A 27,783-nucleotide genomic window follows, 5' to 3' on the forward strand; every position below is an offset into this window, starting at 1 on the left:
GTACCAAGATGTAGAACTCCGAGTCCTTCTCCAGCCCCATGTCTGCCTGCATGCTGCCATGCTCCCTGCCATGACTCTAACGGGCTAAACCTCTGAAACTTAAGCCAGCCCCAATTAAATGTCTTCCTTTATAAGAGTTGCTGTGGTCATGGTGCCTCTTTACAGCAGTAAACCATAACGAAGACAGGGGTTGACAGGGTGCTAACGAGAACACCCTGTTTCACATTTCTCCTCTCCCAACCTGGCAAAAAGAAACTAGAGAGAAGTGCCAATAACATAAAAACTAGAAACGTTCTTTTCTTTTTTTTTTTTATTAAGAAAGCATGCAAAAAAACAAAAACAAAAACAAAACAAAACAAAAAAACCAAACAAGTCGTGAGCCCATACACCCCCTTCCCAGCCTGCACCAATGCAAAGCATTATGGGTGGTATAAAGAACTCAGCAAACCAGAAACATGGGGTTGAGGAGAGGAAGCCTAGGATAGGTGGAGCAACACAAATGACTTCTCCTTTGTCCTGCGCCTCTGCTGTCTCCCCTATTTCCTCTTTCAGGCAGTGACCCCACAACTGTGCAAATATCACCCAAGACAACGGCAAGGACTATACTTCATGTCCAGCAACACCGGACCAACAAAATAAAAGTAGTTCCCTTTCCACGTCACGGAGGGCACGGGAAACGGAGGCCCAGAGGGGATCAGGTTTAAACTGCCCCATTCTGCAAGCCTGACCCTGGAGAGCTAGAACCTCAGGGGGCCTAAAGCCACCCTCCAGTCTCCAGCCCACGGTAGCTGCTCTGGCTGCCCACCAGGGAGACTGGTTCTCAAGACATGGAGAAGCCGGGGCAGCTGGAATATGACTCAGCCTACGCTCCCCAACCTCGGACAGATCTGGCCAGGAAAGGTGTTTAGAAGAAGAGGTGGTAATCTGCAGGGAGAGACCTCGAGAAAACCAAAGGGAAGCTGTGGAGAATACACCTGAATGGGAGGCATAGCAAGAGATGCCTAGTAGGGCACCTGGCAAAGGTGTGTGCCTCCTCTAGGGAAACACCCCCTTCCCTAGGTGGGAACTACTGTGTCATACACGGGCCCCACCAGTACATCGCACACTGCTGGAGGAAACTTTTTCTTATACTCCCTTTTTTTTTTTCCTTACAAAGAAATAAAGTGCTCTTTAGTGAACTGCCCCATCTTGCCCCTTTACTTAGCTTCACTGGACTTCACCAGTCTCATACATAAGCCCCCTTCTAAAGAAAGGAAAGGGATTCATGAGGGGAAGTGAGAATGGGAAGCCCAGTGTTTTGGAAATCATGGATAAATAAAAGCATATGAACAAAAGTCATGGAGATTGGCCCTGTCAACACTATACGTTTTGTCTGTTTCAGAAAATTTAGTGAAAATAAGGTGGAAGTGAGATTTCCCTCTCTCGGATCAAATTCAACCACACCCTCACCAGGACCTCTGCAGCAATAAATCATGGCTGCTCATTGATAATGGAGACTCCCCACTCTGTGCCTAGGAGTGCTCCTTGCCCTCGCTGCGCCCTGTCTCTGTATAATTCATCTCCCTCTTACAGGGAAATGTAATTATTCATTGCCTGTCAAAATCAAAAGCTTCCACCCCACCCACAGGGACTTCAAGAGAAGCATCTCCCTGTGCAGTTAAACAAATGACAGGTTCCCACCCACGTCTCTGCCAGTTCCCTCTCTTCTCCCCACCCTCCCGTCAGCAGTATCACAGGTATGAGTCTGCTGTGACAGGAGGGGAAGAGGTTTCCACAGCATGTCTATGACATGAAGAAACTAGGAGTGAGAATGCCTTCCTTTTGTCTTTTGAGAATCCCAGAAAACGGGAGAACAAAAAATAAAACAGGTAGATGATTTGGACAAACAGCTTTAGGAAGACAAAAAAGTATACGCTGAAGGAGAAGAGATGATGGAAGGTCATTTATATATGCAGAATAGCCAGCTAACTCTCAGAAAGAATTCCTTTTCCAAAGCCAAAATGCCTTAAATTGAAATTGTTTCCAAGAAGTTGAACCGAGGATGGACAGTGGTCTTCATGCTCGAGCGGACAAGCTAACCTCCTCAGAGCATCAACCAGGAAGACGCCAGGGATGCTTTGACATGGCAGTGCACACCCAACCTCAGGCTGGGTTATACCCATCACTGCTCCATGGCATTCTACTGAACCCAGCTCTCCAAGTCCACCCATCATGGGCATGAGGACTGCCGGAAAAAGTAAAGATCGGATGTATAACGGGAGAGCTCAGAGGACACAATTAGCACCATTGAGTAAAACTGCAACGTCATGGTTGCCAAGCAGTGTCTTAGCCTCCCCTCTACTTACTGTGGCCTCTCCAGGCCAGCCTGAAACAGACAGGAACAGAACACAATTCAGAGCTGAAAGGTGGGATCAGCACTGAGTTTCTCAGAGAGAAAGGTGAACTAGCAGTTGAAGGCTTTCCTGACAGCTATCACGGCCTCATCTTGAGACCTGAAGATTTCAAATGGGCAAGGGGAGGGCAAAGCCCAGGGTAAGAGGGCAGCAGACTGGGCAGTATGTAACCAATAATAATAATAATATAATTAGAATAATAATGAACTAGGAGGGAAACAAAGGATGAGGAGGAAAAGAGGATTATCCTCGGCAGCATCTTGCGGTGGCGTCTCTGACAGAGAGAACAGAAAGAAGCTATATATCTATATACAGGTTTGGGGAGGATGGCCGGGGACTGTTCTTCCCCCGTGGCCAGAATTCACCACCAGGCCTTGGGCTGATGTCCACTGTGATTCATTAAGTGATCAAGTCCCAGTCGAAGTCATCGGTGATCTCCTCATTGGCACCAGGAGGTGGGACAGGTGGCCGGGGAACCATGTGGTGTGCTGTCAAGAAGAAAGACAGGTCATAAAATAAGTTGGAGGAGAAGTAAGTTCCAACAGTCTAGATGGGAAGTGAGTGCTCTTCTGCCCCAATGACACCAAGAAGGAAGCTGGAGATAACACCGGTACAGTCAGCCTACAGTCCAGTCAGTCAGCCTACAGTCCAGGCAGTCAGCCTACAGTCCAGTCAGTCAGCCTACAGTCCAATCAGTCAGCCTACAGTCTAGGCAGTCAGCCTACAGTCCAGGCAGTCAGCCTACAGTCCAGGCAGTCAGCCTACAGTCCAGGCAGTCAGCCTACAGTCCAATCAGTCAGCCTACAGTCCAATCAGTCAGCCTACAGTCCAGGCAGTCAGCCTACAGTCTAGGCAGTCAGCCTACAGTCCAGGCAGTCAGCCTACAGTCCAGGCAGTCAGCCTACAGTCCAGGCAGTCAGCCTACAGTCCAGTCAGTCAGCCTACAGTCCAATCAGTCAGCCTACAGTCCAATCAGTCAGCCTACAGTCCAGGCAGTCAGCCTACAGTCCAGTCAGTCAGCCTACAGTCCAGTCAGTCAGCCTACAGTCCAGGCAGTCAGCCTACAGTCCAGTCAGTCAGCCTACAGTCCAGTCAGTCAGCCTACAGTCCAGTCAGTCAGCCTACAGTCCAGTCAGTCAGCCTACAGTCCAGTCAGTCAGCCTACAGTCCAGTCAGTCAGCCTACAGTCCAGGCAGTCAGCCTACAGTCCAATCAGTCAGCCTACAGTCCAATCAGTCAGCCTACAGTCCAGGCAGTCAGCCTACAGTCCAGGCAGTCAGCCTACAGTCCAGGCAGTCAGCCTACAGTCCAGGCAGTCAGCCTACAGTCCAATCAGTCAGCCTACAGTCCAGTCAGTCAGCCTACAGTCCAGGCAGTCAGCCTACAGTCCAGGCAGTCAGCCTACAGTCCAGGCAGTCAGCCTACAGTCCAGGCAGTCAGCCTACAGTCCAATCAGTCAGCCTACAGTCCAATCAGTCAGCCTACAGTCCAATCAGTCAGCCTACAGTCCAATCAGTCAGCCTACAGTCCAGGCAGTCAGCCTACAGTCCAGGCAGTCAGCCTACAGTCCAGGCAGTCAGCCTACAGTCCAATCAGTCAGCCTACAGTCCAATCAGTCAGCCTACAGTCCAATCAGTCAGCCTACAGTCCAATCAGTCAGCCTACAGTCCAGTCAGTCAGCCTACAGTCCAGGCAGTCAGCCTACAGTCCAGGCAGTCAGCCTACAGTCCAGGCAGTCAGCCTACAGTCCAATCAGTCAGCCTACAGTCCAGTCAGTCAGCCTACAGTCCAGGCAGTCAGCCTACAGTCCAGGCAGTCAGCCTACAGTCCAGGCAGTCAGCCTACAGTCCAATCAGTCAGCCTACAGTCCAGTCAGTCAGCCTACAGTCCAGGCAGTCAGCCTACAGTCCAGACAGTCAGCCTACAGTCCAGGCAGTCAGCCTACAGTCCAGTCAGTCAGCCTACAGTCCAGGCAGTCAGCCTACAGTCCAGTCAGTCAGCCTACAGTCCAGGCAGTCAGCCTACAGTCCAGTCAGTCAGCCTACAGTCCAATCAGTCAGCCTACAGTCCAGTCAGTCAGCCTACAGTCCAGGCAGTCAGCCTACAGTCCAGTCAGCCTACAGTCCAGTCAGTCAGCCTACAGTCCAGGCAGTCAGCCTACAGTCCAGTCAGCCTACAGTCCAGTCAGCCTACAGTCCAGTCAGTCAGCCTACAGTCCAGGCAGTCAGCCTACAGTCCAGTCAGTCAGCTTACAGTCCAGGCAGTCAGCCTACAGTCCAGTCAGTCAGCCTACAGTCCAGGCAGTCAGCCTACAGTCCAGTCAGTCAGCCTACAGTCCAGGCAGTCAGCCTACAGTCCAGTCAGTCAGCCTACAGTCCAGGCAGTCAGCCTACAGTCCAGTCAGCCTACAGTCCAGTCAGTCAGCCTACAGTCCAGGCAGTCAGCCTACAGTCCAGGCAGTCAGCCTACAGTCCAGTCAGTCAGCCTACAGTCCAGTCAGTCAGCCTACAGTCCAGGCAGTCAGCCTACAGTCCAATCAGTCAGCCTACAGTCCAGGCAGTCAGCCTACAGTCCAGGCAGTCAGCCTACAGTCCAGTCAGTCAGCCTACAGTCCAGTCAGTCAGCCTACAGTCCAGTTAGTCTACAGTTTTTTTTAACTTTAAAGAATTTTGTTTATCTTATGCATATGAGTATTTTTTAAAAAATTGTTCTCTTATACATTATATCTTGACTATAGTTACCCTTCCCTTCCCTCCCTCCAACTTCTCTCTCCCCAGATCAACTCCTCCTGTTTCCTTTCAGAGAAAAAGAAAAGAGAAAGAAAGGAAGAGAGAAAGGAAAGGAGGGAGGGAGGGAGGGAGGGAGGGAGGGAGGGAGGGAGGGAGGGAGGGAGGGAGCCTCCTAGGGATATTCACCAAACTCGGCCTAACAAGATACAATAAGACTGGACACACGCCCTCATATCGAGGCTGGACGTAGAACCCAGTATGAGGAAAAGAATCCCAAGTGCAGGCAAAGGAGTCAGAGATGCTCCCCCGCCCCCCCCCCCCCCACACACACGTACTGTTGGGAGTCTCACAGGAATACCAAGCTACACAAACATAAGGGAAATGCAGAAGACCTAGCTCAGACCCACACAGGGTCGCTGTCTGTTGCTCCAGTCTCTGTGAGCTCCTATGAGCCCTGCTTAGTTGATTCTGTGGGCTGTGTTCTCGTAGTATCCTCATGATGTCCTCTACCCTTCTGGTACCTATAACCCTTCCTCCTTCATCTTCACAGGGTCTGCCTGCCTAGTGTTTGCCTGTGGGTCTCTGCAGCTGTTCCCATCAGATGTTGGATGACACCCCTCTGATGACAACTGGGTTACAGCCTTCAGTTCTTTCTGTGGCAGACTACCAGTTCAGTGACATCCCAGGAAACACACTGAAGAGCGTGGTGATCTAGCACACTCCTGTCACTAAACCCCATGTTTGTGAAGACTATCTAACAGTGATAAAATAGCTTAATTGGGTGATATTATATGAAGGACACCACCCTCAAAGCTGAAGAGACTTGTGATCAGAGAAGAGGGCAACAGTGAATTCCTAAAATACATTTGAACCTGAGGGATCTGTTCCTTCGCACTGTCTACAGTGGTCCAGTGTCTCCCTGCACTCTGCCTCCCTTCCATCAAAGACAACTCAAGCCCCCGCCCAGGAAGCAAGTCAGCGGCACAGCACCTGCCCAGCATGCGAGAGACCCTAAGTTCAACCCAACACTGCGAAAGACAAATACAGACCCAAAACAACAGCAGCATACAAACAGAACAATACGCTGACCCCAGATGCCTGATGCTAGTGATCAAGTGACAGGAAAACAGACATGGCCGTTTATGTGAAGCACTCATTTCATTTGCCTGTCTTCCCTCTAGGTTCCAAAGCTGGGCACAAATATCCCTCACAGCTATCTTTCACTTACATTCATAATCTTCCTTTCAGTATTGTAGCTGCAGGATATATATTTTTTAATGTTTAAAAATCATTTTATTGAATGTGTATGTGTGTTTTGCCTGCATGTGTATCTGTGCATCACATTCATGAAGGCCAGCAGAGCCCAGTGGAGGGTGGCAGATTCCTGGAATTAGAGTTCTAGACCACTGTAAGCCACATAAACCATGTGTGTACTGGGAATGAAACCCTGGTCCTCTGAGAAAACGGCTAGTGCTCCTGACCACTGAGCCATCTCTCCAGTTCCACAAAGTCCCAAGCTAGGGGTGTAGCTCAGAGGTAAAGCCCTTGTGTAGTACGTGTGAGGTCCTGGCTCCATTCCCAGCACCACCTAACAAAGTGAATGTAATTAAATAAAAGTGCCTTCCTTAGTCTCACCTATGCACACCTCCCTCCTGGAGGGTAGCTCATCTCATCCTGCAGTCTTGGGGACCATGATACATCACCCATTCTAGCAGGTACAGGAAGAAGGGCAGAGAGAAGATGCCAGGGGAAAGCAAAACACCAAGAGGTGCGTGTGCTTGTATGTCCCAAGTGCAGGCACACTCCCCAGCTCTTACCTGGGCGGTTGTATCCTGCTGAGTCCTGGGTGGAGATCGGGTACATCGGTGCTGGGCCAGGGTAGAGATGGGAAGCTTGTGGGTGCCCGTAAGAATTCACTACCAAAGCAAAACAAAAGTCACTTTACTGGTGGATTACTGGGGTCAACAAAGCAGGAAGGGAAAACATGTCCCTTTGTCCCTCAGTCTCTGTCTCTCTTCTTGTCTTGTTTTATAGATCCTACATGCAGGAAGCATTCTACAAAAGCTACCAGTCCTCAGATCTTAGGGTGGGAAGGGATGGATCAAAGATAAGAGAACCACCAGAAGCATGACCATCAAGTCCCCGTTTCCCTGGCTTGAGTGGGATGCGGGTGATGATTACTACTGGGACAATTTAGAATAAGGACTTCCTTTAACAAGTCACCTCCCGGGCTGGTGAGATGGCTCAGTGGTTAAGAGCACCCGACTGCTCTTCCGAAGGTCCGGAGTTCAAATCCCAGCAACCACATGGTGGCTCCGTAACGAGATATGACTCCCTTTTCTGGAGTGTCTGAAGATAGCTACAGTGTACTTACATATAATAAATAAATCTTTAAAAAAAAAAAAAAAAGAATTTAAAAAAAAAAAAAAAAAAACAAGTCACCTCCCTTTAAAAAGGTAATTCTGATCTTCCAAATTGAGGTGTGAAAGGATCCTAGTCTGGGCTTCTGCAACAATTCTTTAGGCCTACCTACAGGACTTTATTGATTCAATAGGTGTTCAGTCAACAAGCTGGTCCCAGGACCCAGCCGGGTCACCGCCTAAGAAGACGGATTGGGTATTTCTCTTTCCCCTTCCCTTCACCCTTCACTCACTTCAGTCTCCACTTCTCTGGCAACTTTTGTGTCATACCTTGGTTCATGGATGGCTCCGGTTTGCCACTGGTGAGGGCACAGGAGTCAGTGATGCGGGAAGGGGCAGGTGGTCGGTGGGAGCCCCCTTGTGGGGGCATGTGACCAGTCTGGGTGAGGAAGTGGTTGAGGGAGTCACACAAGTTGGCGATATGATGCTGGTCGAGGGTCCAGTTCCTCTGCTCTGCCTGCCGTAGGCTCTCCATGAGCTCTAGGGACAAGAACACCAGCCATGGGAACCCTGAGTGAGGAGCTGCCAAAGCCCGCACCGCACCTGCCCCTGGTGCCAGGTCTCCTCACATCTTGTACCTCTAATACTATGGATTAACGATAGTGATTTACACCTTTTCTTTCTTTGCTTCTATAAGCATTTATTGAAATATGATATGATAACAAGAATCATTGAGTGTGCCAGTTTTTAATTAGGATTTTCTCCTCTAGGACTGCCTACATTAACCCTATTCTGTACTGACACTTTCGGAACAAGCCTACTCATTTCACTCCAGCTAAGGATGCTTCTTGCCAAGTTTGACACTGCTTTCTTTGTTTCGTAAGGAGAATCCTAACGCGACCACCAGAGGCCACGAGTTACTTCTATTACAGGTTCACCTTTCAACTCCCCATTCGATTTGTTCCTTGCCAAATTCTTATTTTAATTTGCATCTCCTTGGTGAATAAAAAAATGTTCAAAGTGACTTAATGAATTCACTCTCATCTCTCTGCCAGGAAGCAAAACTACAGAACGGCGATCCAGAGTCTCTGAATTCTCAAGAGCCTTCCTCATCCCCAAAAGATGACTAGCATAAAGCATTGTAATATTTGAATAATAGCAAAATTCTGAGTCAAATCTAAAAATACTGATGATATATCTATCTTGTGTAACATGCAGATGTGATGAAATTCTGTCCCAAACCTACTTGGCCATACACGTGGGTTCTAGCACATCCCCACCTCTTCCCTCCAGAAGTGGTCCTTAAAGTGCTAACCTGAGAACTGGGACTGCTCGATGCTGGACCAGTTGAGCCGGTTCACCATTTTGAAGCTTTCCTTTAAGGAGTCAATATTGGAGCACCAGTCAGGAGGAAAGGCTGTGAAGAGAGGGGTGGGTGGTGAGACAGGAAGAGCAGTCAACACATGCAAGCTGCATCAGCACCAGAGCTGTGGACACTCTCTCACTTGAAATGCAGGAGTGGGAAGGTGACCTATCTGTTAGCACCACAGGCAGAGATGCAAAATAATCTTAGTCCATCTGCCAGTATGGACTGGGAACAATGAAATCCCCAACCTCAATCCTCCAGAGTATGAGGCTTTATGTAGTAACTTCCACCAGCTGAGATGAAGTAAGAAGGCAAGAGATTGACTCTAGAAGACCGACTGTTAACTTTTTCGCCCACGGTACCTCCGTACCAGTCAGGAAACAGTGCACTCCTGCCCCTCTGTACCCTTCTTACTCACCAAAGCCAGTGCTGTTGATGGGTGCCTGGCTCTGCGCCTGTGGCTGTGGTGGCTGCTGGGCAGGGTGGGAGTGGGGGTGGTGCTGATGAGGGTGGTAGCCTCCGTGCTGCAGTGGGGGAGGATGCATGGCCATCCCAGTCGGGGGGCCATAGCCTTCAGCGCCCGCTTGTTTTCCCCCTGGTGTAGTACACCCATCAGGGCTTGGGGTGTGCAGTGGAGGGGCACCCCCTACACTTGAGGGGCCCTGAGTGGGTGCCTGCTGCTGCTGGGGTTGTGGTTGCTGGGGTGGTGGCTGCGGCTGTGGTGGTGGCTGCTGCTGTTGCTGCTGCTGGTACACGTAGTAGTTGTTAGAAGGTGGCATGTCTCCCAGGAGTGAGGAAAAGCCTGCAGGGAGGACAGGAAGCAGGCAAATGATTGGGGCCACATGGTTTCCCTAAATGACATCTTCTTTCAGGATGAGAGCTCAGGCAGGAGAGTTGAAAGGATGCAAGCTTATTCTGTGACCGCAAGAACCATGTGTCCCTTCTGGTAGATAACAGCTCGGAAAAAGCAGTTAGGTTAGGGGAAAGTTCTGCCCCACTGGAGACCACGGAAATATTAATAAGGAAATTTTAAAACCTCACTGGTGACAATTCATGCTACTTTTAGGGGATTTAGATGTAGGGCTGGAATCGGTTTCAAAGGAACTCACCTAGCAAGTGAAACTTAAAACTTAAACTCTAACTAAAACACAGCTATTGGGCAGTCACTGTTTGTTCCACCTGAGTGTTCCTCGGTCCTCTAATGTTCTGCCTTCTTGTGTTCAGTACCTAGGGAATGCAGCTTGGGTGGGAAGCAGCATACGGACAGATTAATCTCTCAAGCCAGCTGGGCAAGGAAGAGCTAACTTGTGTCCAACCTGCAGCCCCCAGGTCGAATGATGCAGCTCAGGATATCTATGAATAGAGCCAACACAAAATCATACACTCTCAACCACTAAACCATCTCTCCAAATCACTAAGTCTCTTTAAAAAATTATGAGATTTTTTTAAGATTTACTTATTATGTATATAATGTTCTCCCTGCATGTACGCTTGCATGCCAGAAGAGCGCATCAGACCTCATTCTAGATGATTGAGAGCCACCATGTTGCTGCTGGGAATTGAACTCAGGACCTCTGGAAGAGCAGTCAGTGCTCTTAACCTCTAAGCCATCCGTGGTGTTTTCCTACATTTTGTTTTCTGTAACTTAATCACACAGTTCTCATGTATGAACTCTGAGGGTGACATTATGCTGTAATGTCAAAATGCTGGACAAGCCTGGAGCTGGCTGTCGCTAGAAATCTGAGTAAATGTCCACAATGTCCTCACCTCACACAGTCTAATTTCTGACTTTGTTTCTGGCACTCTCTCCAGGTCCCCTCCCTCCAGTCAATTAGCAATATGAGATGTATTAATCTCTCAAGCAAATGCTAACACCTTAGGCTGCACTCTTGAGATCGATCCTTTAGGTTATATAAAAAAGAAAGTAATTGCTGGCCACAGAGCCCAGTGTCCACACTCCTAACATTTAGGAGGCCAAGGTGGGAGAATCATCCAGGCCCAGCACTCAGGAGGCAGAAACAGGAGGATCTCTAAGTTGGAGGCCAGCTTGTGCTACAGAGACCTTGTTAAGAGGAAAGGAAAAGAGAAAGACTGAAACAGGAAAGGAGGATGGCAGAAGAGGCCTGGGAGGAGAAAGGAGGAGAAGAAGGAACTTGTAACAGACCAAATCAGTGTTCACGTTTTCTCTCAGTTGGGATGATAGACCTCAGAGAGAAGAGTTAATGTGACTGAGGCCCTATATCCCTCATCACTCCGGCTGGCCCACGCTGCCTACACAGGACTACCAAGTAGATCACAAGGCTATCACATGAACTCTCAGCCCCACCACAACGTCTACATGAACTGGGGCTGGAAAGAAGGCTCAGTTGGGTAAAGTGCTTGCTATGAGATTGTGAGAACCAGAGTTCAGATCTCCAGCGTTCACGTAAGCGCTAGGTAGGTGTGCAGTCCACCTGGAATCCCAGAGCCCAGGGGGCAGAGACAAGAGGACTCTAGAGCAAGGTGACTAGCTGGACGTGCCTAATGGGCAAGCTCTGGGTTCAACTGAGCAACCCTGCATAAGGTGGAGTGCGGCTGAAGAAAACATTTGAACTGACCTCAGGCCTCCAAAGGCAAACATATCTACACATTCACACAGACAATTGGACAGACACACACACACACAAACATGCAAACACACATGCAAAATTGTGTGCCTCTGTGGAAGCATGTGCATGTGTGTGTGTGTGTGTGTGTGTGTGTGTGTGTGTGCGCGCAAGCATACATGTGTATGGTATGTTTGTGTGGTTAGTTTTTTGTCAACTTAACAAAAGTTAGGGTCATCTAGAAAGACAGAACATCAATTGTTCAATTGAGAAAATGCATCCATCACACTGGGTGGTAGATGGGGTGGGGGGCGACATTTTCTTGATTGATGATTGATATGGGAGGACCCAGACCACTGTGGGAAATGCCAACCCTGGGCAGGTGGTTAAGAAAGCAGGCTGAAGCTCAGCATGGTGGCACACATCTTTAATCCCAGGACTCAGGAAGTAAAGACAGGCAGATCTCTATGAGTTCAAGGCCACCCTGATCTACATAGTAAGTTCCAGGACAGCCAGGACTACACAGAGAAACCATGAAACTCAAGAAAAGAGAGTAGGCTGCACAGCCATGAGGAATAAGGTGGCAAGCAGCCTACCCCATGGCCTCTGATCAGTTCCTGCCCCTCTTTCCTCTCTAGGGTCACTCAGTCATGGTTGTTACCACAGCAACAGAAAGCGAACTAGAATACTACACAGATGTGATCACTGCAGAGGGCTGAGCCACATCATCTCTCAGAAAGCCACCCAATGAGGACTTTAAGTCATTCTCAGTAACTGTGGAAATTTGCAAATGGGGCAGATATTGGCTGCTGTTGGGAAAGTACTATTAACTGTGTTAGGTGTGGTGATGGTGTGGTGAAAAGCTACAGGAGAGGCTCTCATCACTCTGTGATGCTTCCTGAAGCTGCACTTGTAGAGAATGACATGAGGCCTGGGAAATTCGCTCAACTATTTCCAGTTGGAACCAAGTTCAGTGGCAGGTCAAATAAGCTGAGTAAAATAAAGGTAAGTGACGGAGGCCAGGGGTTGTTCCTCATCTGTTTGCAATGTTTTATAATAAAAACTAACAAAAAATATACTAGCTTGAATCCCAGCACTCAGGAGGCAGAGACAGGCATGGCTCTGAGTTCAAGGCCAGGCTGGTCTACTTAGTGAGGTTCAGGACAGATAACGCTACCCAGCAAGACCCTGACTCAAAAAGGAAAAACTAAGACAGGATAGAGCAGTAGGAGCTGGAAGTGGGGTTCAGCTGGCAGCCTTAGTCGTAGCTGAGCACTTGCTCCCCCTGTATGAGCCCTGGTTCCATCTCCAGTGCTAAACCAGGTGTGAGAGCAGTCGGCACCAGACAAGGATCACTCAAAGTCATCCTTGGCTACATAGCAAGCGCAAAGCCAGCCTGGGATATCTGTACTTCTCTCTCACCCTAACTAACTAACTAACTGAAAGAGAAAATTAAGTTGTTCTTATTATAAAGCATAAGGGTTCTTGGGGAGAGGGTGCCACTACTGTCCCCTAGTGGTCATACTCTGAATGACTCGCTCACAGCCCTGAACTCATTACCCCTGAACTAGAGGTGTAGCCCAGTGGTAGAGCACTCTAACACACACAGCCGCTGGGTCAGATCCCCAGGATTGGGGTGGAGGACGTGAGGGAAATCGCTGCCTTTGTATTGTCCTCTAATTCGTTTTCTGAAGATAATACCCTCGTGTGCCTCTGAGTCAGCTGTCTGGACCAAATAGTTTAGTCCTCTGGCCAGTTTCATATATTAAAACAAGAAATTGGGAGCTGGCAAGATGGCATGTTCAGGTAAGTGCATCTGCTGCCAAACCCAATGCAAGTTTGTTCCCTGGAACTTGTGCATTGTAACATTTTTTAAAGAATACACACGCGCGCACACACACACACACACACACACACACACAGAGAGAGAGAGAGAGAGAGAGAGAGAGAATGTAATCTCAAAAAAAACCAAAAGACAGAAAATATGGAGAGAAGAGAACATTACCACTTGACAGTATAAGAAACTTTCAGTCCCAGCAACCAGAAGGGGGAGACAAGCAGATCTCTGTACGTTCAAAGTCAGCCTGGTCTACCTAGCAAGTTCCAGACCAGCCAAGGCTACATAGAGGGACCCTGTGTCAAAGAAAAAGAGGAAAGAAAAAGAAAACAAGGATGTCCCCGCCTGTCCCACTGCAGACTCACCGTGCTGGGAGGAGGAGGACCGCTCCAGCATGGACTTGTAGAGGTTGCGGAAGGACCAGCTTAGGTCCTGAAAGTTGATCTCTGAGTAGGAGAATTTGAAGTCATGGTTGGTGTTGTAGAGGGGAGGGGCGCCCTCTGTGCTCTCCTGGCCTGGGGCCCCTGCTGCCACTGCTCCACCATCCACAGACCCTGGGCCCTGCAAAAAAACAGGTAAGAACGGTGACCTAAGTCCCTTCTAAGCAGCATAGCCCACCAGGGTCAGGTCTGTCCTCTTCAGCATCTCCAGCTGGCCAATGACACAGCATCACCTACTCTTCCTGCTCTCGTTGGCTCATCTTGAACCTGGCTTCTTACCCATCACTCTCCATTTCTTTTCTACAAGCCCTTCCCTAGTGCACCTCCATGCCTCTCTGCACCTCCTTCCTTCTGGCTGGGTTTTCCTCCTTTGCTTTTTCCTTCTTTCCCAATCTATCCGCCTAGCACGTGACAGGTCCTCAATATGCAACTGTGAACAGTGTGATCTCCCAACCCACTGAACCATCCGTCCAATCACCCTATGCTTGTCATCTCAGCTTCCTACCTGGCTGTAGTTGGCCACGGAGGAGGGGCTCTGCAGTGACATCTGAGGAGTCCCCTCGTGAGAGAGTGAGGCTTCTCCACTCCCTGGAACACCTCCCCGGGGGCTTTTGCTGGCTTCCTGCTCTGGGGAGTCTTGGGATAGCTGAGAATTGTGAAAGAAGAGAAAAGCTGTATGCAGGGGTGAGACACCCACCCATGAGCCAGCTTGTAGCCCCAACTCGCTGGTGCTAACCCGCATTTAGTCACAGAAATGACTAAAATCCAAGAAAGAGCTCTCCCAAAGAAGAGAAGACTTACGTCATCATCTGGAGGGTGTCTTCTCTTCCGGGAAATGTCAGGGCAGGTGTCAATTGTCCAATAGGAGCCCTGGAAGGGGAACCCAACCCCACGGGAAAGAGAAGCATTACCTATAAAGTTCCTGTTGGAAAGAGTCTCTAATAGCAGTCATGCTTAAAATGGGGTGGGGCTTGGGAATGTAGCTCAGTGGTAGAGTGTTTGCCTAGCCTGGAAAACACCTGGTGTTGGATTCCCCAGGACAAAATAGAAGAGAGGAGGAAGGAAGGAAGATCAAAAGCAAGAGAAAAGAGAAAACGGAAAGGGAAGGAGGGGAGAGAGAAGAAGCCAGGCTGGACATCCAGATGGAATCCCAAGGGAGCTGAGTGCTAGCGAGGAGTAAATCTGCCCTCAAAGGTCACAAAGCAGTCCAAACACTAGCTTCAAACGTTCCAAAGGGGCAGAAGACTAATGTCAGAGACTATGTCAGAGAGCTGAGAAAGGCCAGAAAGCCCGATCCTTTCCCCTACGACCTGAGGCAAAAGTGCCTTAAGCGTTAGCATCTGTCAAATGGGAAGAACCTCTCCCTTCTCCCTTTAAGGTAAGGCCCGAGACCACATAGAAAAGCTTCCGAAAGGTTAGCAAGCAAACTGGGGATGTTGGCACACACCAGTAATCCAGCACTCAGGAGGGACTAAGGCAGGAGAATGACAAGTTCAAGGCCAGTCTGGGCTACACAGTAAACAAAACAAAACTAAGCCAACATTTTACATGTAAAAACAAGTGCTTCTCAAAAGAAAGGGGGTCTCGCCAGCCTGGGCTACAGAGTGTGAGAATCTATCTCAAAAAAATTAAAAGGCTGGGCATAAGTGCATGCCTTTGCTATTTGTTTAGTTTTGTTTTTTTTAATTTTTTGAGACAGAGTCTCTCTCTAAGGCCCTGGCTGTCCTGGAACTCTTTATGAAGACCACGCTGGCCTCATATGCCCACAAATCCACTTGTCTCTGCCTCCTGAGTGCTGGGATTAAAGATGTGTAATACCACACCTAGTCTGATGTATGTCCTTAATCCCACCACTTGAATCTCTGAATTGGGGTTAGCCTGGTCTACATATTAAGTTCCAGGTCAGCCAGGTCTACATAGTGAGAAGAAAGAAAGAAAGAAAGAAAGAAAGAAAGAAAGAAAGAAAGAAAGAAAGAAAGAAAGAAAGAAAGAAAGAAAGAAAGAAAGAAAAGGAGACAGAGAAGAATCTCAAAAACAACTCCATCATAAACATTCCTATTAAAACAAAAAGATTTCATAGTCTTCCTTAGTCTCCCACTCTAGGAAAGGCCCAGCAGCTTGGCAGCCATGCTCTTCCTCTGAGGAAAACACAACGATGCTTCTAAAGCTAACATGGTTTCCTCTCTGGTCATCAGCACAGCCACCGGACTCTGAGTGTCACCTCTCCTTCCCCCTCCCTTTGATTCCTGCAACAGCAACTCACCTTCCCAGGGTCATCCCGAGGTCTGGGCACCTTCCGGAAACACTTGTTAAGGGAAAGGTTGTGTCGAATGGAATTCTGGGGAAGCAAAGAAGCAAGTTAGGTCTGAGCATTGGGTATGCCCCAATGTTTCCCAAAAGGACACAGAAGAACATAGTTCCAGGGCCCATGCAGCACCTCAGCACTGTACTGCGGGAGGGAGGGGTGCACAGAGAGCAGAGGGGTGAGGGAAGAAAACCACTGAAGTCAGAGGTGACGGTGACCAAGTGATCATGAAAAGTTAACTTTACAGCTTTCAGCCTTCCTGCCAAATTGACAACACATATATAAATGCCTCAAGCCAGGAGGAGCTCTGAATTTGAGCTAAGCCTGATGATAGCAAGTTCCAGGACAGCCAGAGTCACACGGTAAAACCCTGTCTCAAAAAATAAACAATAACCAGACATGGTACCCCACACCTGTAGGCTCAGCACTTAGGAAACAGAAGCAGGAGAGTGGCCACAAGTTGGAAGCCCGCCTGGTCTACATCACAGTGAGTTCGAGGACAGCCAGGACTGCATAAAAAGACCATTTCTCTAAATAAGCCATGTGTAGTGCATGCCTTTAATAATCCCAGCTCCCAGGAAGAAGAGGCCAGTGAATCTCTGTGAGTTTGAGTTGAGGCCATTCTGTTTTACACAGTGAGTCCCAGGACAACCGGAGCTACATGGTGAGATTGGATACAGTGGGGGAAGGCTGCTGATGAGCTCATGAGATGATTCAGGGGTGCATAGTGCTTGCCACACAACCCTGGGGTACCTGAGCTCAACCCCTGAAACCCACATAGATGGAAGGGAAAGAATCAACCCTATGAAGTTATCACTTCACCTCCACATGCACATTGTGGTGCACACACACACACACACAAGGCATACATACACACAATAACCATAATAAATTTTAAGTAGGAGCTAGGGAGATGGTTCAGTGGATAGAGTTTGACACAGAGTGTGAGGTCCTCACGTCTCTAGAAGCCACATTAACGAGGTGTGGCTGGCCACACCTGTAATCCCCGAGTTTTTAGGATTAGATATGAGGTAGACATAAGAATCCCTGGAAGATTATCCTAGCCAGTCTGGCCCAGCCTCAAACCTGCTAGAAGACGAACAGCATACCCTAGGCTGTCCTCTAACTTCCACAGCCACATGTGGTATGCATGCACTCACGCTTGCACACACATCCTAAACATGCATATCAACAAATAAACACCTCAAGGTCCTATCTACCCCATTTCTCAATTCCTTATGAAAAGCAGAAGAGCAGGATTTTACACTGTTTACATACATTAGACAAGGCAAAACTCATGCGTATTCTATGGGGAGACAGCTCAGTGAGTAAGGCTCACGAGTGTGAGGGATAAGTTAAATCTCCGGCACCTACATAAAGGCCTGGTCCGTCATGCCAGTGTTAAGCACTGGGAACACTGTTGTCCTACAGCAAATGGGCGGCAGACACAAGACAGTGCCCAGAAGCTCACAGGCCAACGGGCCTGCTATACACAGTAGTTAACAACATTAGAGACCCTGTCTCAAACAAGGTAGAAAGCAAGGACCTACACCTGAAGTTGTCTGTCTTCTGACCACTACACGGGCTTGGAGCACACAACCTTATGGCATTCTTCCACCCTCACTAACAGGCAAGACTCGTAAACGCATACAACAAAGACTAAAACAAAAGAAACCTCAGGAGTGAAACAAAAGCACACACAACCTTCATTTTCTCAGTAACACTCAGAACGGCATCTGGGGAAAGGGAAAGCCGCAGTGCGCATGTGTTGGTGCGCAGAGAGCTGTAGCCTAGAGGGGCACAATTTACTACCGGAAGACTGAAAGCTTTCAACAGCCTCAGTTCATCATCTGGTTTGAAAGTCAGCTGGTGATTTACGGAGTGAGAAAACCACACTTAATCCCCATTCCTACTCAACAGTTGGCAAATGAGTGACTGTTCCAAATGATTACAACGAAGCCTGGCTTGGCAGTGCATACCTGCCATCCTAAGCATAGGGAGGTCAAGACAGGAGAATCAGTAGTTCAAGGTCAGCTTCAGCCACATCGTGAGTTCCCGGCCAGGCCAGCCTGAGCCACACATGACATTGTCACAAAATAGACAGACAGACTGCCAGACAGACAGATCTTTGTGGTTTGTGTGTTTTGGTTTGGGGGGGGGGTGTTTTGTTTGTTTGTTTGTTTTGGTCGGGGGAGGGTCTCACTATATATAGCTCTGGCTGAATTGGAACTTGCTATGTAGACCAGGCTGGCCTTGAACTCAGAGATCCACCTGCTATACTTCCAAAGTGCTGGGGTTAAAGGTGTGTGTCACTACACCTGGCTAAAAATATATATATATTTTAATATGAACCTTCTTTCTCCTCTTCAAAGAAGACTCCTATGGTCTCCATCTAACAACCTCATTACCTGCTAGTGAACCAGCTACTGGTAACGATCCTAAGTATTCTTTGTTCCTTAGTATACAATGCTTCAGAAGACAATGACTATCTGCAAGGGAGCTATAGAATTTGATGAGTTTCCTACCAAAGGAGGAGTCATACCTTGGCTTGCTCAATGACTTGAACAGAGCAGAGTGGCAAGAAAGACATGAAATCAAAGACTGCCGTTTTGGGGAACCAGACAATGAGAGAGTGTGGTAACAACAGCATCCTGCCACTTCACTATATTTAATGCTTGGCATCTCTAGTGTTTCCGTGATAAAGCTTTTTTTTGTTTGTTTGTTTGTTTTTGTTTTTGAGACAGGGTCCCTCTGTATAGCCCTGGCTGTCCTGGAACTCACTCTGTAGACCAGGCTGGCCTCGAACTCAGAAATCCGCCTGCCTCTGCCTCCCGAGTGCTGGGATTAAAGGCCATGATAAAGTTTGTGAAGCTGATGAACTCTAAAGTAAGTAGAAGCAGAGGTAGAAGATAAGGGATCTTGAGTTTATGTATCCCTGAGACAAGTCAGAGTGAACCAGACTAGGTTATAGGAAGAAACAAAAGCAGAGGTTGCTAAAGGCTAGGTATGAGCCCGGCTCACAGAAACAGTCCCACCTTCCAACCGATGCCAGCGTTCTTGTAATAGGGGAAGTTGTCGCAGATCCAGCGGTAAATCTCACTGAGAGTCATCTTCTTAGCTGGGGAGGAGTTGATGGCGTAGGTGATGAGGGTGGCGTAGCTGTACCGTGGCTTGCCATCTTGGTGGACCGCTGCCTCATCTTTGCTGAGGGTGGCATTAGGATCTGTGGGCGAGCCTGGGGAGCACTTCCGGGCACCCCCTGGAGGACCAGCTTGAGAAGCGCTCCCAAGCTTCTCAATAGTGGCTCTGAGAGTCAGCTGTGGCAGCCAGTCTATGGAGGTGAGGCTACTCTCCAGGTCGGAGGCCATCGTACTTCTGGGTTCTGCAGAGAAAGACAAAGTAGGAAGGCAGATGAATCTCCTCTGTTAACTCCACTTCTTAAACAGATGTATTTATTAGTATATGTAAGTACACTGTAGCTGTCTTCAGACACACAAGAAGGAGGCGTCAGATCTCATTACCGCTGGTTGTGAACCACCATGTGGTTGCTGGGATTTGAACTGAGCCATCTCACCAGCCCTATTAACTCCACTTCTAATGTGGAGGGCAAGCAGCCTCTTTCCATTTAAATTCCCATTTAGTAACCCTCTCCTGAGATGACCAAGTGCAAGTACCAGTCATCTGCCAGATGATGGAGTGTTATTTATTTATTTATTTATTTTTAATTCTAGACAGGGTTTCTCTGTGTACCCCTGGCTGTCCTGGAACTTGCTCTGTAGACCAGGCTGGCCTCAACCTCACAGAGATCTCTCTGCCTCCCAAGTACTGGGATTAAAGACATGCACCACTGCCAGAGTGTTTCTTAATGGAGAGTATGACTATGTAGTCTCTCCCTTCACAAAAGATCAGATAGCAAACCCCACAAAAAATGAACTATTCCCTCAATTCTTTTTATAACCTGTCAACACAATTTTCTGTGTAGCCCTGGCTGTCCTGGAACTCACTTTGTAGACCAGGCTGGCCTCGAACTCAGAAACCCGCTTGCCTCTGCCTCCCGAGTGCTGAGATTAAAGGCGTGCACCACCACGCCCAGCTGCAACACAATATTTTTAAACTCAATATAAGAATAATTTTAAAAAGCAACCCCACTTAGCAGGTAAAATTAGCCAATGTCTATTCTCCAATTACATGACACTTGTATGTTTATATATAGCATCCACAAGTACACAGCAATAGCACATGGAAAGACGGAGCAAACATGAGTATGCACTAATGAAGCACACACTGACACTCTTAAAGCTGTTTCATACTAAACTCTTAAAGCTGTTTCATACTAAACACGAGCACTCAGCTATCACACACATGCCTAACATAAAGCAAATTAAACATAGCCCAAGTGCAGATTCTAACAAGTGACCAGGTCTGGAAGCACAGGTCTGTAATCTCAAAGACTCCAGAGGCTGAGGCAGCAGGATCACAATTTCAAGGTCTGCCTGGGCTACACAGTGAGGTCATAGGCAGCCTGGGCAATTTAGTGAGACCCTGTCTCAAATAAAAAGTAAAATCAGGGGTAAGAGATAGCTCAGCAGTTTAGAGCACTCATTGCTCTTACAGAGGATTCCGCTTCTGTTCCCAGCTCCCACGTTTGGCTCATAGCTACCTATACACTCCAATTCTAGGGAATCCAATACCTTGTCTGACCTCTTAGAGCATGATGCGCCCGCGCGCACACGCGCGCACACACACACACACACACACACACGATACACATACATACATACACACACATACATGCAGGCAAAACACTTAATGTGACTCGGCATAGAGTACTTGCCTGAGTCCCTGGATTCAGTCACCAGCACCACAGTAAACAAACAAATGATGACAACCAGCATCAGCAAGGTACAAGACGGACGCGTGGACAATGGCACGCGCACAGAGATCACAACATATACACGGCATACATTACCAACAGAGCACAAAGTCACACAGAAGAGACAGCTCCTAAGTACACCGCTGCCCTCACACCTTTAAAGCTCCCGCTAGCTCGCTCCAGCCCACAGACACCAGCACCAGGAAGAAGTCATCAACAAGGCCCTCCCACCTCCCAGGCCTGCTGGGCTTTACCGAGCCAGGGAGACACCCAGCTGTGTGCACACCGGTAACAATCAGATAGCCTGGCTAAAAATAGCCTCCGTAGGGCTAAGAGCTGGCTCCCCTTCCCCGCCCTTCTCCTCCCTCCTTCCTTCCCAGCCAGGCACGCAGGCTGGCTGCACCTCCATGCAAACTCCTAGAGCTTCGATTCCGCCCACGCCTGATGTTTGCCAGCCCTGCCGCCAACCAAACTGCCTAGGCTCTCACCACCGGGGAGGTGTGACAAGTTAGTGGAGGAGAGTGACAGTATGGCGGGGTCTAGTGAGGCTAACAGGAACTCCCCCCCAACCTCCACCCCCAAGTAGCCATTTGGCACTTCCTCGGAAGTTTGAAGCTGGCAAACCCCTTAAAGCCCTTGCTGTGTAACAGGTTTGTGCCTGCACAGCCGCCAGATTCCAGCGAGCATTTCTTGCTCAGTCCCACCAGGGCAGTACTCTGCACGAACCAAGACTACCCCCCTCAGAACTTAGCATGCCGGTGAGTAGTACCCTATCTGCCAATCTCTAGCCAAAAGACCCATGACCAGACCACACCAGACCAGACACTTGCAAGGATGCAGACTCACACACTTGGCAAGCCCCAACACTTGTCTCAAACAGGACCCCTAGCGTCTCTCTTAACGCCCCCCCCCCACACACACACACTGTGACATACCTTTCAGGCGTTCACTTTCTCATCCTAAACTGTGGTTTCCACACAGACACTTGCCCTTTCCCTACAGCCCAGAATTCTCATTCACTCCCCTCCTGACCAGGTCCCACCCTTGAAATCAACCTGTGCTCACATGTACCTGGCCCAGTGCTCCCAACCAGCAACACACCTAGTCTACAAAGCTGCAGGAAACATCTTCCTTGCCTCAAGGGTCTAGGAAGCAAGAGCCTTAACTACACCTCAAGAGTTGTTTGGGCATAGAAAAACAAAGGGGCCATGCCATGTCTGTAACTGGCACCAAGCAAGCCTACCCATTCAGCCTTAGCTCTCTCACCAGAGCCATCCTTTCCAACCTAATGTCACCACCTTGCCCAAACCATGAACATGGAAACTTGGGAAACAATGGGGACACGTCATCTTTCCAGGAAGCCACACACCTTCTAGCTTTTTGCTGTGTCAAAACACCCTGGCCTCTGGACTACAGCAGGGAGCACGCAAGCGGTGTCCGTCTGTTCCATAGGTGGGTTCTTTAAGATCAACAGTGATATGCCAATAAGCAAATTCCTAAGGACTGGGGTCATTCCAGGAAGAGACCTGGAAAGATGTGTTACCCTGTTCCCTAGTCAGTCAGCCACTGCCCTCCCCAGCTCTGTGTGTGTGTGTGTGTGTGTGTGTGTGTGTGTGTGTGCATGCATGCGTGTAATGAGTCTACACTGTCCGTGCTGGTCCCAAACTGGGCTCAAGCAATCCTCCTGCATCAGCTTCCCAGATAACTGGGTCAAGAGACATCAGTCCCTTAACCTCCATTATCTCCCAGAAAAGAACCCCAGGACACCTCATCTTTAGAGCCAGAAAATTTCAGTTATTTCCTCTGAAATACTCTTGACCCTAACCTGAACTGTGGGGGTGGATTTGAAGTGTGTAGAGGCCCATTTGACACTTGCCAACCACCAGGTATTTCTAAAAGGGAAACACACACACAGACCTGCCTCTTGCTAGCTGTCCTGCACCCTTGCTCCACATGACACTGAGAGACACTAACCTTTCTCCACGACTCCTTCCCCAAGAGGGCAGCCCTCCAAATGCAAAGCTCAGTGCTCAGAATACATTCCAGCATAAACCCTACAGAGTTCACGGGGCCTGGTCCTCCTGGTCTCTCAGCACTCGACTCCTTAGCCTGGCCCACGTTCTTACCTCCTCACTTCCCCGTTCGTAGAGGGCAGTGGCGATTGACTGAGCTTCCTCTCTCCTATTCCCAACCCCAGATCTGACTCATTACATGCCCTTAGCTATCCCTTGCTCCCTGGTGAAGTCTTGATGCCTCAGTTTCCCCCTCCAGTAAAAGAGATGAAGTCACAGCCCCTACCAAAGTTTTGTCCCTGGAGGGACAGGAATGAAGCTAATGAGCTCGTAGCTGCCACACATTCCATGATCCCCAAAATAATGGCACAAGGCTAATGCCCAGGGCTATTATTAGAAAAGCAAACAAGAGGTAGTTCCATTTCTCGGGCCAGCCAACCTAGTTACCCAGACCTCTCTCTCCAGGTGGGCCTCGTGCCACTGGCCTAGGCAGAACCTGAGTCAGGCCACATTCTTCTCTGCAAGCTGGAAGGAAACACACAGAATCTGGGAAAGGCAGCCAAAGGGCAGACTCCATCACATCCACGGGACAGCTAATGACGACTACAGTGCTGTGGGAAGGCAGCAAACAAAACAGAGCCAAACACAAAGTCTTCTTGAGGCATGACCAGCCAATGGGACGGGACCTGTGAGATCCTCGAGAACCTGTGCTGTTTACTGCCCATGTTACCCAAACAGCTAGTAACTGTTCTCCACATGGTACCCAAGTCTGGTACCCAGGAGTAAACCTCCTGAGGGGCACATCATGCCAAAACTAACAGCCTCCCTCATGATCGGCCAGGCTGCCTGGCTTTCAACTCAGCTCTCATAGAGGAGTCATTTTAGCTTCTCAGTATCTTAATTTCTATCTCTGTAAAAATAAAATAAAAATTCTAACAAGTTAGCTATGGTGACTCAAGTTTGTTCTGGTAGCACTCTGGGAGGCTAAAGCAGGAAGACTGCCATGAGTTTGAGCCAGCCTGAGCTAAGGCTAGCCATGGCTATATAGTGAGACACTATCACTCACACACAAAAACAATCTAAAAAGTTTTTAAAAAAAATTTGTTGTTGTAGTTGGTTTTGAGACAGGGTTTCTCTACACAGATGTCCTGCAACCCACTATGTAGACCAGGCTAGCCCTGACCTCAGAGATCCACCTGCTTTTGCCTCCAATTGCTAGGATTAAAAGAGTATGCCACCACCACCCAGCTTAGAATTCTTTTAAATGAAGGTTAACTGTTCCTACAAGAGCTGTGAGGATTAGCTAATGTTTTTTAGTATGTTTAAAGCATTTAGTAAGTGAACCTTTGTTTTTGAATGAAGAAAAAAAGACTATCTGTATGTATGGCTCAGTTTGTGTACCATGCAGGTGCAGCCCATAGTTCACTGCCCAACACCAAAATGTTTTAATGGAAAGAGAATAGGTCCCAGAGAGATGGCTCAGCAGTTACAGACACTGGCTGCTCTTCCAGAAGACTTGAATTCAATTCCCAGCACCCACATGGCGGCTCACATCCATCTGCAACCTTAATCCCATGAGATCTGATGCCCTTCTCTGGTGTGCCTATGCACAGAGAAAATACTCATATATACATAAAATACAAGAGAAATAAATCTTTCAAGAAAAGAAGAGAACGTCAAAAAAAAATTATAGCAGATCGCAGAGACAGCATCATACATGCAGTGATCATATTGCCGAGTCTGAAGCAAGCCTGCAGTGGCTGTCAGGACATCAGAATTTCAAACATTTCCCTTGAGTTCATCAGCCCAGTACTGACTGAGATCGGGAAGCCTCAGAGGACGTAGAAAAGGGGAAAATATCATCACCTGTCTTTTGGGGGATTTCAGTGCAGTCATAAGATACAGTCTGGAAAACAATACACTCCAAAGCACAGTTAATGCAAGCAGCCCCTCACTGATTACTGAGAGGCCAGAGAGTTACAGAACTTGTCCCAGCAGAGCCAGCTGAATGAGTGGTCTGCCTGGAGCAGCGACACCACAGCCCACACTGTGCCACTCAGAAGCTGCACCCCTGCATCTGATAAAGTGCTTTGTAAGGAACAGACCACTGCCGCGGCTGGCACACCTCTTTCAAAAGTGGGAGAGGCTGTTCTAGACATGGAAGTAAAGGACAGGACTGTCATCTTTTAAGACTGGAGGCACCCACGATGAAACTTTCCTACCAGTCCTGGAAGAAAACAGGTTCAACCTGGGAAAGGCCTGCCAAGGAGCTTGGGGTGACTCCAAGAGTGGGTCACGGGAATTCCCCCTGGTGGGTGAGGGGGAAGGCTAGGCTTTCTCCCAACTGGTTGTCTGCACCCTCATCTCTTCTTGGTTTTGGCAGAGAGTCTCCTGCTTCTCCAGGCCTGCCAGAAATGATTCTAAGGGATCAAAGCACAGTCTAAAAAGTCCACCAGGATAATCTTCTCCATGTACGTACTCAAAACACAGACAGCAAGCCACAGTCATTCCCACTGAGGAACATGTACATCATTCTACAGCCCAGCCATTGAACCTGTGGACCACAGTCCTGTTTCTGCGCATCACCACGACAGGTATCTTCCAAGGATCGAGTGGACAGGCAAAGACTTGGATAACACAGGCAATCCACCCGTGGCCCATATAGGGAGGCAGAGACTGAAAACCCAAGGGGAGGAAGCTCCACACAGAAGAAGAGGCATGGTCCAACCACCAGACAGGAAGTGCAGGTCCCGAGCTAGTGACCTCAGATGAAAAATCAGAGCTCTGCTACAAATGCCACTCTGGCTCAACCAGGAAGATTTCTTAGCACGTCTTCTCCTGCTCTTTCTAAATATTTTTTATTTTGAGGATTCCCTGTAGTAGGAAGAAAATTTTCAACACAAGGTTCCTGGGACCCAGAACTAAACAAAAGAGCAAGAAGGGAGATGATGAGACCAGTAGGTGTTTTTCTGGAGGAAACTCTAAAATAAACTCCTCAGAGGTCCCTGGTGGACAGCTTGTGCAGATAGAGGGACAGGTGAAGGAAGCTAGGAAGCACCTTCCTCTCTTCCTCCATTCGGCTGATTTTTTTCCTGAGCACCGGCCAGCGAATGGCAGGACACATAAGGGGACTAAGGCAGATTTGGTATCTAGGAAGACTCCAGCCCACCAAGGTGCACTGCCCTGACAGTTCCTTCTCATCCCAGGACATGTGCATTCGAATTTCCCTTTGGATTTTACACAGAGAGGCAGATATCCAGCCTGAAGTAGGGTTGTCAAAAGGGGGCCTCCCTCCTGGTATCCAAGACAGAGTGGGCGGGGACCTGTCGCCAGTCAGGCAAGCAGTCATTGTAATAGACTAGAAAGAAGACGTCTGTTGAATATTAAACTGACTTAGGCATGCCCTGGACGATACAATACAATCCATAAAATGCCCCCACGACTGCACGTCATTTACTGCAGGTCCAGTCACCAGAGGACAAGACCCAAAGATGGACAGTGCTGTAGGATTCTGATTGTGCTGTGTCCTGAATTACTAACACCATGGAGTCCTGAAAACGCACCTGTTGTCTGTTCTCAGTCCAGAGCATCAGCTTCTCCAGGGACTGCAAATGACCCAACCCTTTGGACTCCCAAATCTTAAAAGGCCATTTCTCGGAGTCTCTGAAGCAACATGTGGGTTCCAGTGCAGAAGTTCCATCGAAAGACATTTCCCAGGGGTCTTCTTCCCTTCGAATGAACCCTAAGCTCCACCATTTCCTCTCCCCACACCCCCTGGTGTCTAAAGACTACAGAACAGAAAGCACTAACCTGTCTCCAAGGTTCCCCCCGCTGCTGGAGGAAACCACCTGGTACAGAAGTTTGAGGTTGCAGGGATTCCCCTCTTCAGAGGCAGGTGACAGGTGGCATCCTCAGTGACTCTTCCAGTGCCTGGCGGAGCCTCCCAGGCTGGAGCAGGGAACTGAGTCCCCGGAGGAAGAGGAGCCGAAGGAGGAGGAGGGGGAGAGGGAGGACCTACCTGGGGAAGATGGCACACCCCCCACACCCTGCCTGCTACCCTAGGGAGGAGGGGAGGAGCCTCTCCCAGCCAGGAGTTGTCTCCTCCCCTTTGGGGGAATCCCCCTCCCCCCCAAACTGGATCTTTCAGGGGCTGAGGGCTCTTTCTGTCAGTTGGAGATCTGAGCGGAGGGGCTCTGCCCCGGTCCACCGTCTAGGTGCACGGAAGTTGAGGGGCGAGGTCTTCTACTCTCCAGCAAACTGGAACCAATTCCTGGCGGTTCCCTGGAGGGTCCTGGCTTGTGCGTATCAGGACGCCTCTCCGCGGTAAGTCTCGGGTGGGATGCAGGGGTGCCTACTCCACAGGCATGGCTCCCTTTCTCTCTGCCTCAAAAGTCCCAAACTGTCTGGAGTGCGCTGAGGCGTGAGGGAGGTCTCACTCCGGGTCCTTCAGGTCTCACTACCCTTCCCGACTTCTGGAGGTCTCCGCTGAAGCCACCGTGGGAGGGACAGCCGCGTGCCCTGCGGCGATCTCTTCTGGCTGTCCGGGGAGTAGGGAGGGTCCTCCCTCCCAGGAGAGAGGGAGCAGGTCTCGGCACAGGGTGTCCCAAGGGTGGGGTCCTCGCACTCCCGCTCCCGCCCGGCCGGCCGGCCGGCCTGGGCAGCAGGGTCCCGGAGGCCGCGGTCCCGGCTCCCGTCACCCGCTGCCGGGCGGCAGCGCCTCCCGGGTCACGTCCCCCGTCCGCCGCGCTTCCCGGCGCGTGGGGATCCCCGCGCTGCCACCTCTGAGGCTCCAGCCGGTCGGGGCTCCCAGGAGCCGGCAGGCGGACGGAGCGCGTCGGGGCTCGGCTCGGGCTCGGCTCAGCTCCGCTGCAGGCCCCGGCTCC

General features: G+C 49.3%; 1 protein-coding gene across 1 annotated transcript; it reads right to left on the reverse strand.

The window, feature by feature from the left end:
• Positions 1-311: 311 nt before the first annotated feature.
• Positions 312-27,783, reverse strand: Foxj2 (forkhead box J2). The gene is made up of 11 exons (XM_085839961.1): positions 26,711-27,783; positions 19,051-19,397; positions 15,974-16,048; positions 14,512-14,580; positions 14,216-14,356; positions 13,636-13,831; positions 9,267-9,650; positions 8,798-8,899; positions 7,813-8,022; positions 6,940-7,038; positions 312-2,881 (listed from the first exon to the last, which is right to left on the reverse strand). Exons 2-11 carry the CDS (start codon positions 19,381-19,383, stop codon positions 2,793-2,795), a joined length of 1,698 nt encoding a protein of 565 aa, XP_085696087.1. The 5' UTR covers positions 19,384-19,397; positions 26,711-27,783; the 3' UTR covers positions 312-2,792.

The sequence above is a fragment of the Mus caroli genome, unplaced genomic scaffold, assembly GCF_978045245.1.
Source record: "Mus caroli unplaced genomic scaffold, Mus_caroli_1 scaffold_7, whole genome shotgun sequence".
In the NCBI taxonomy this organism is placed as follows: Eukaryota; Metazoa; Chordata; class Mammalia; order Rodentia; family Muridae; genus Mus; species Mus caroli.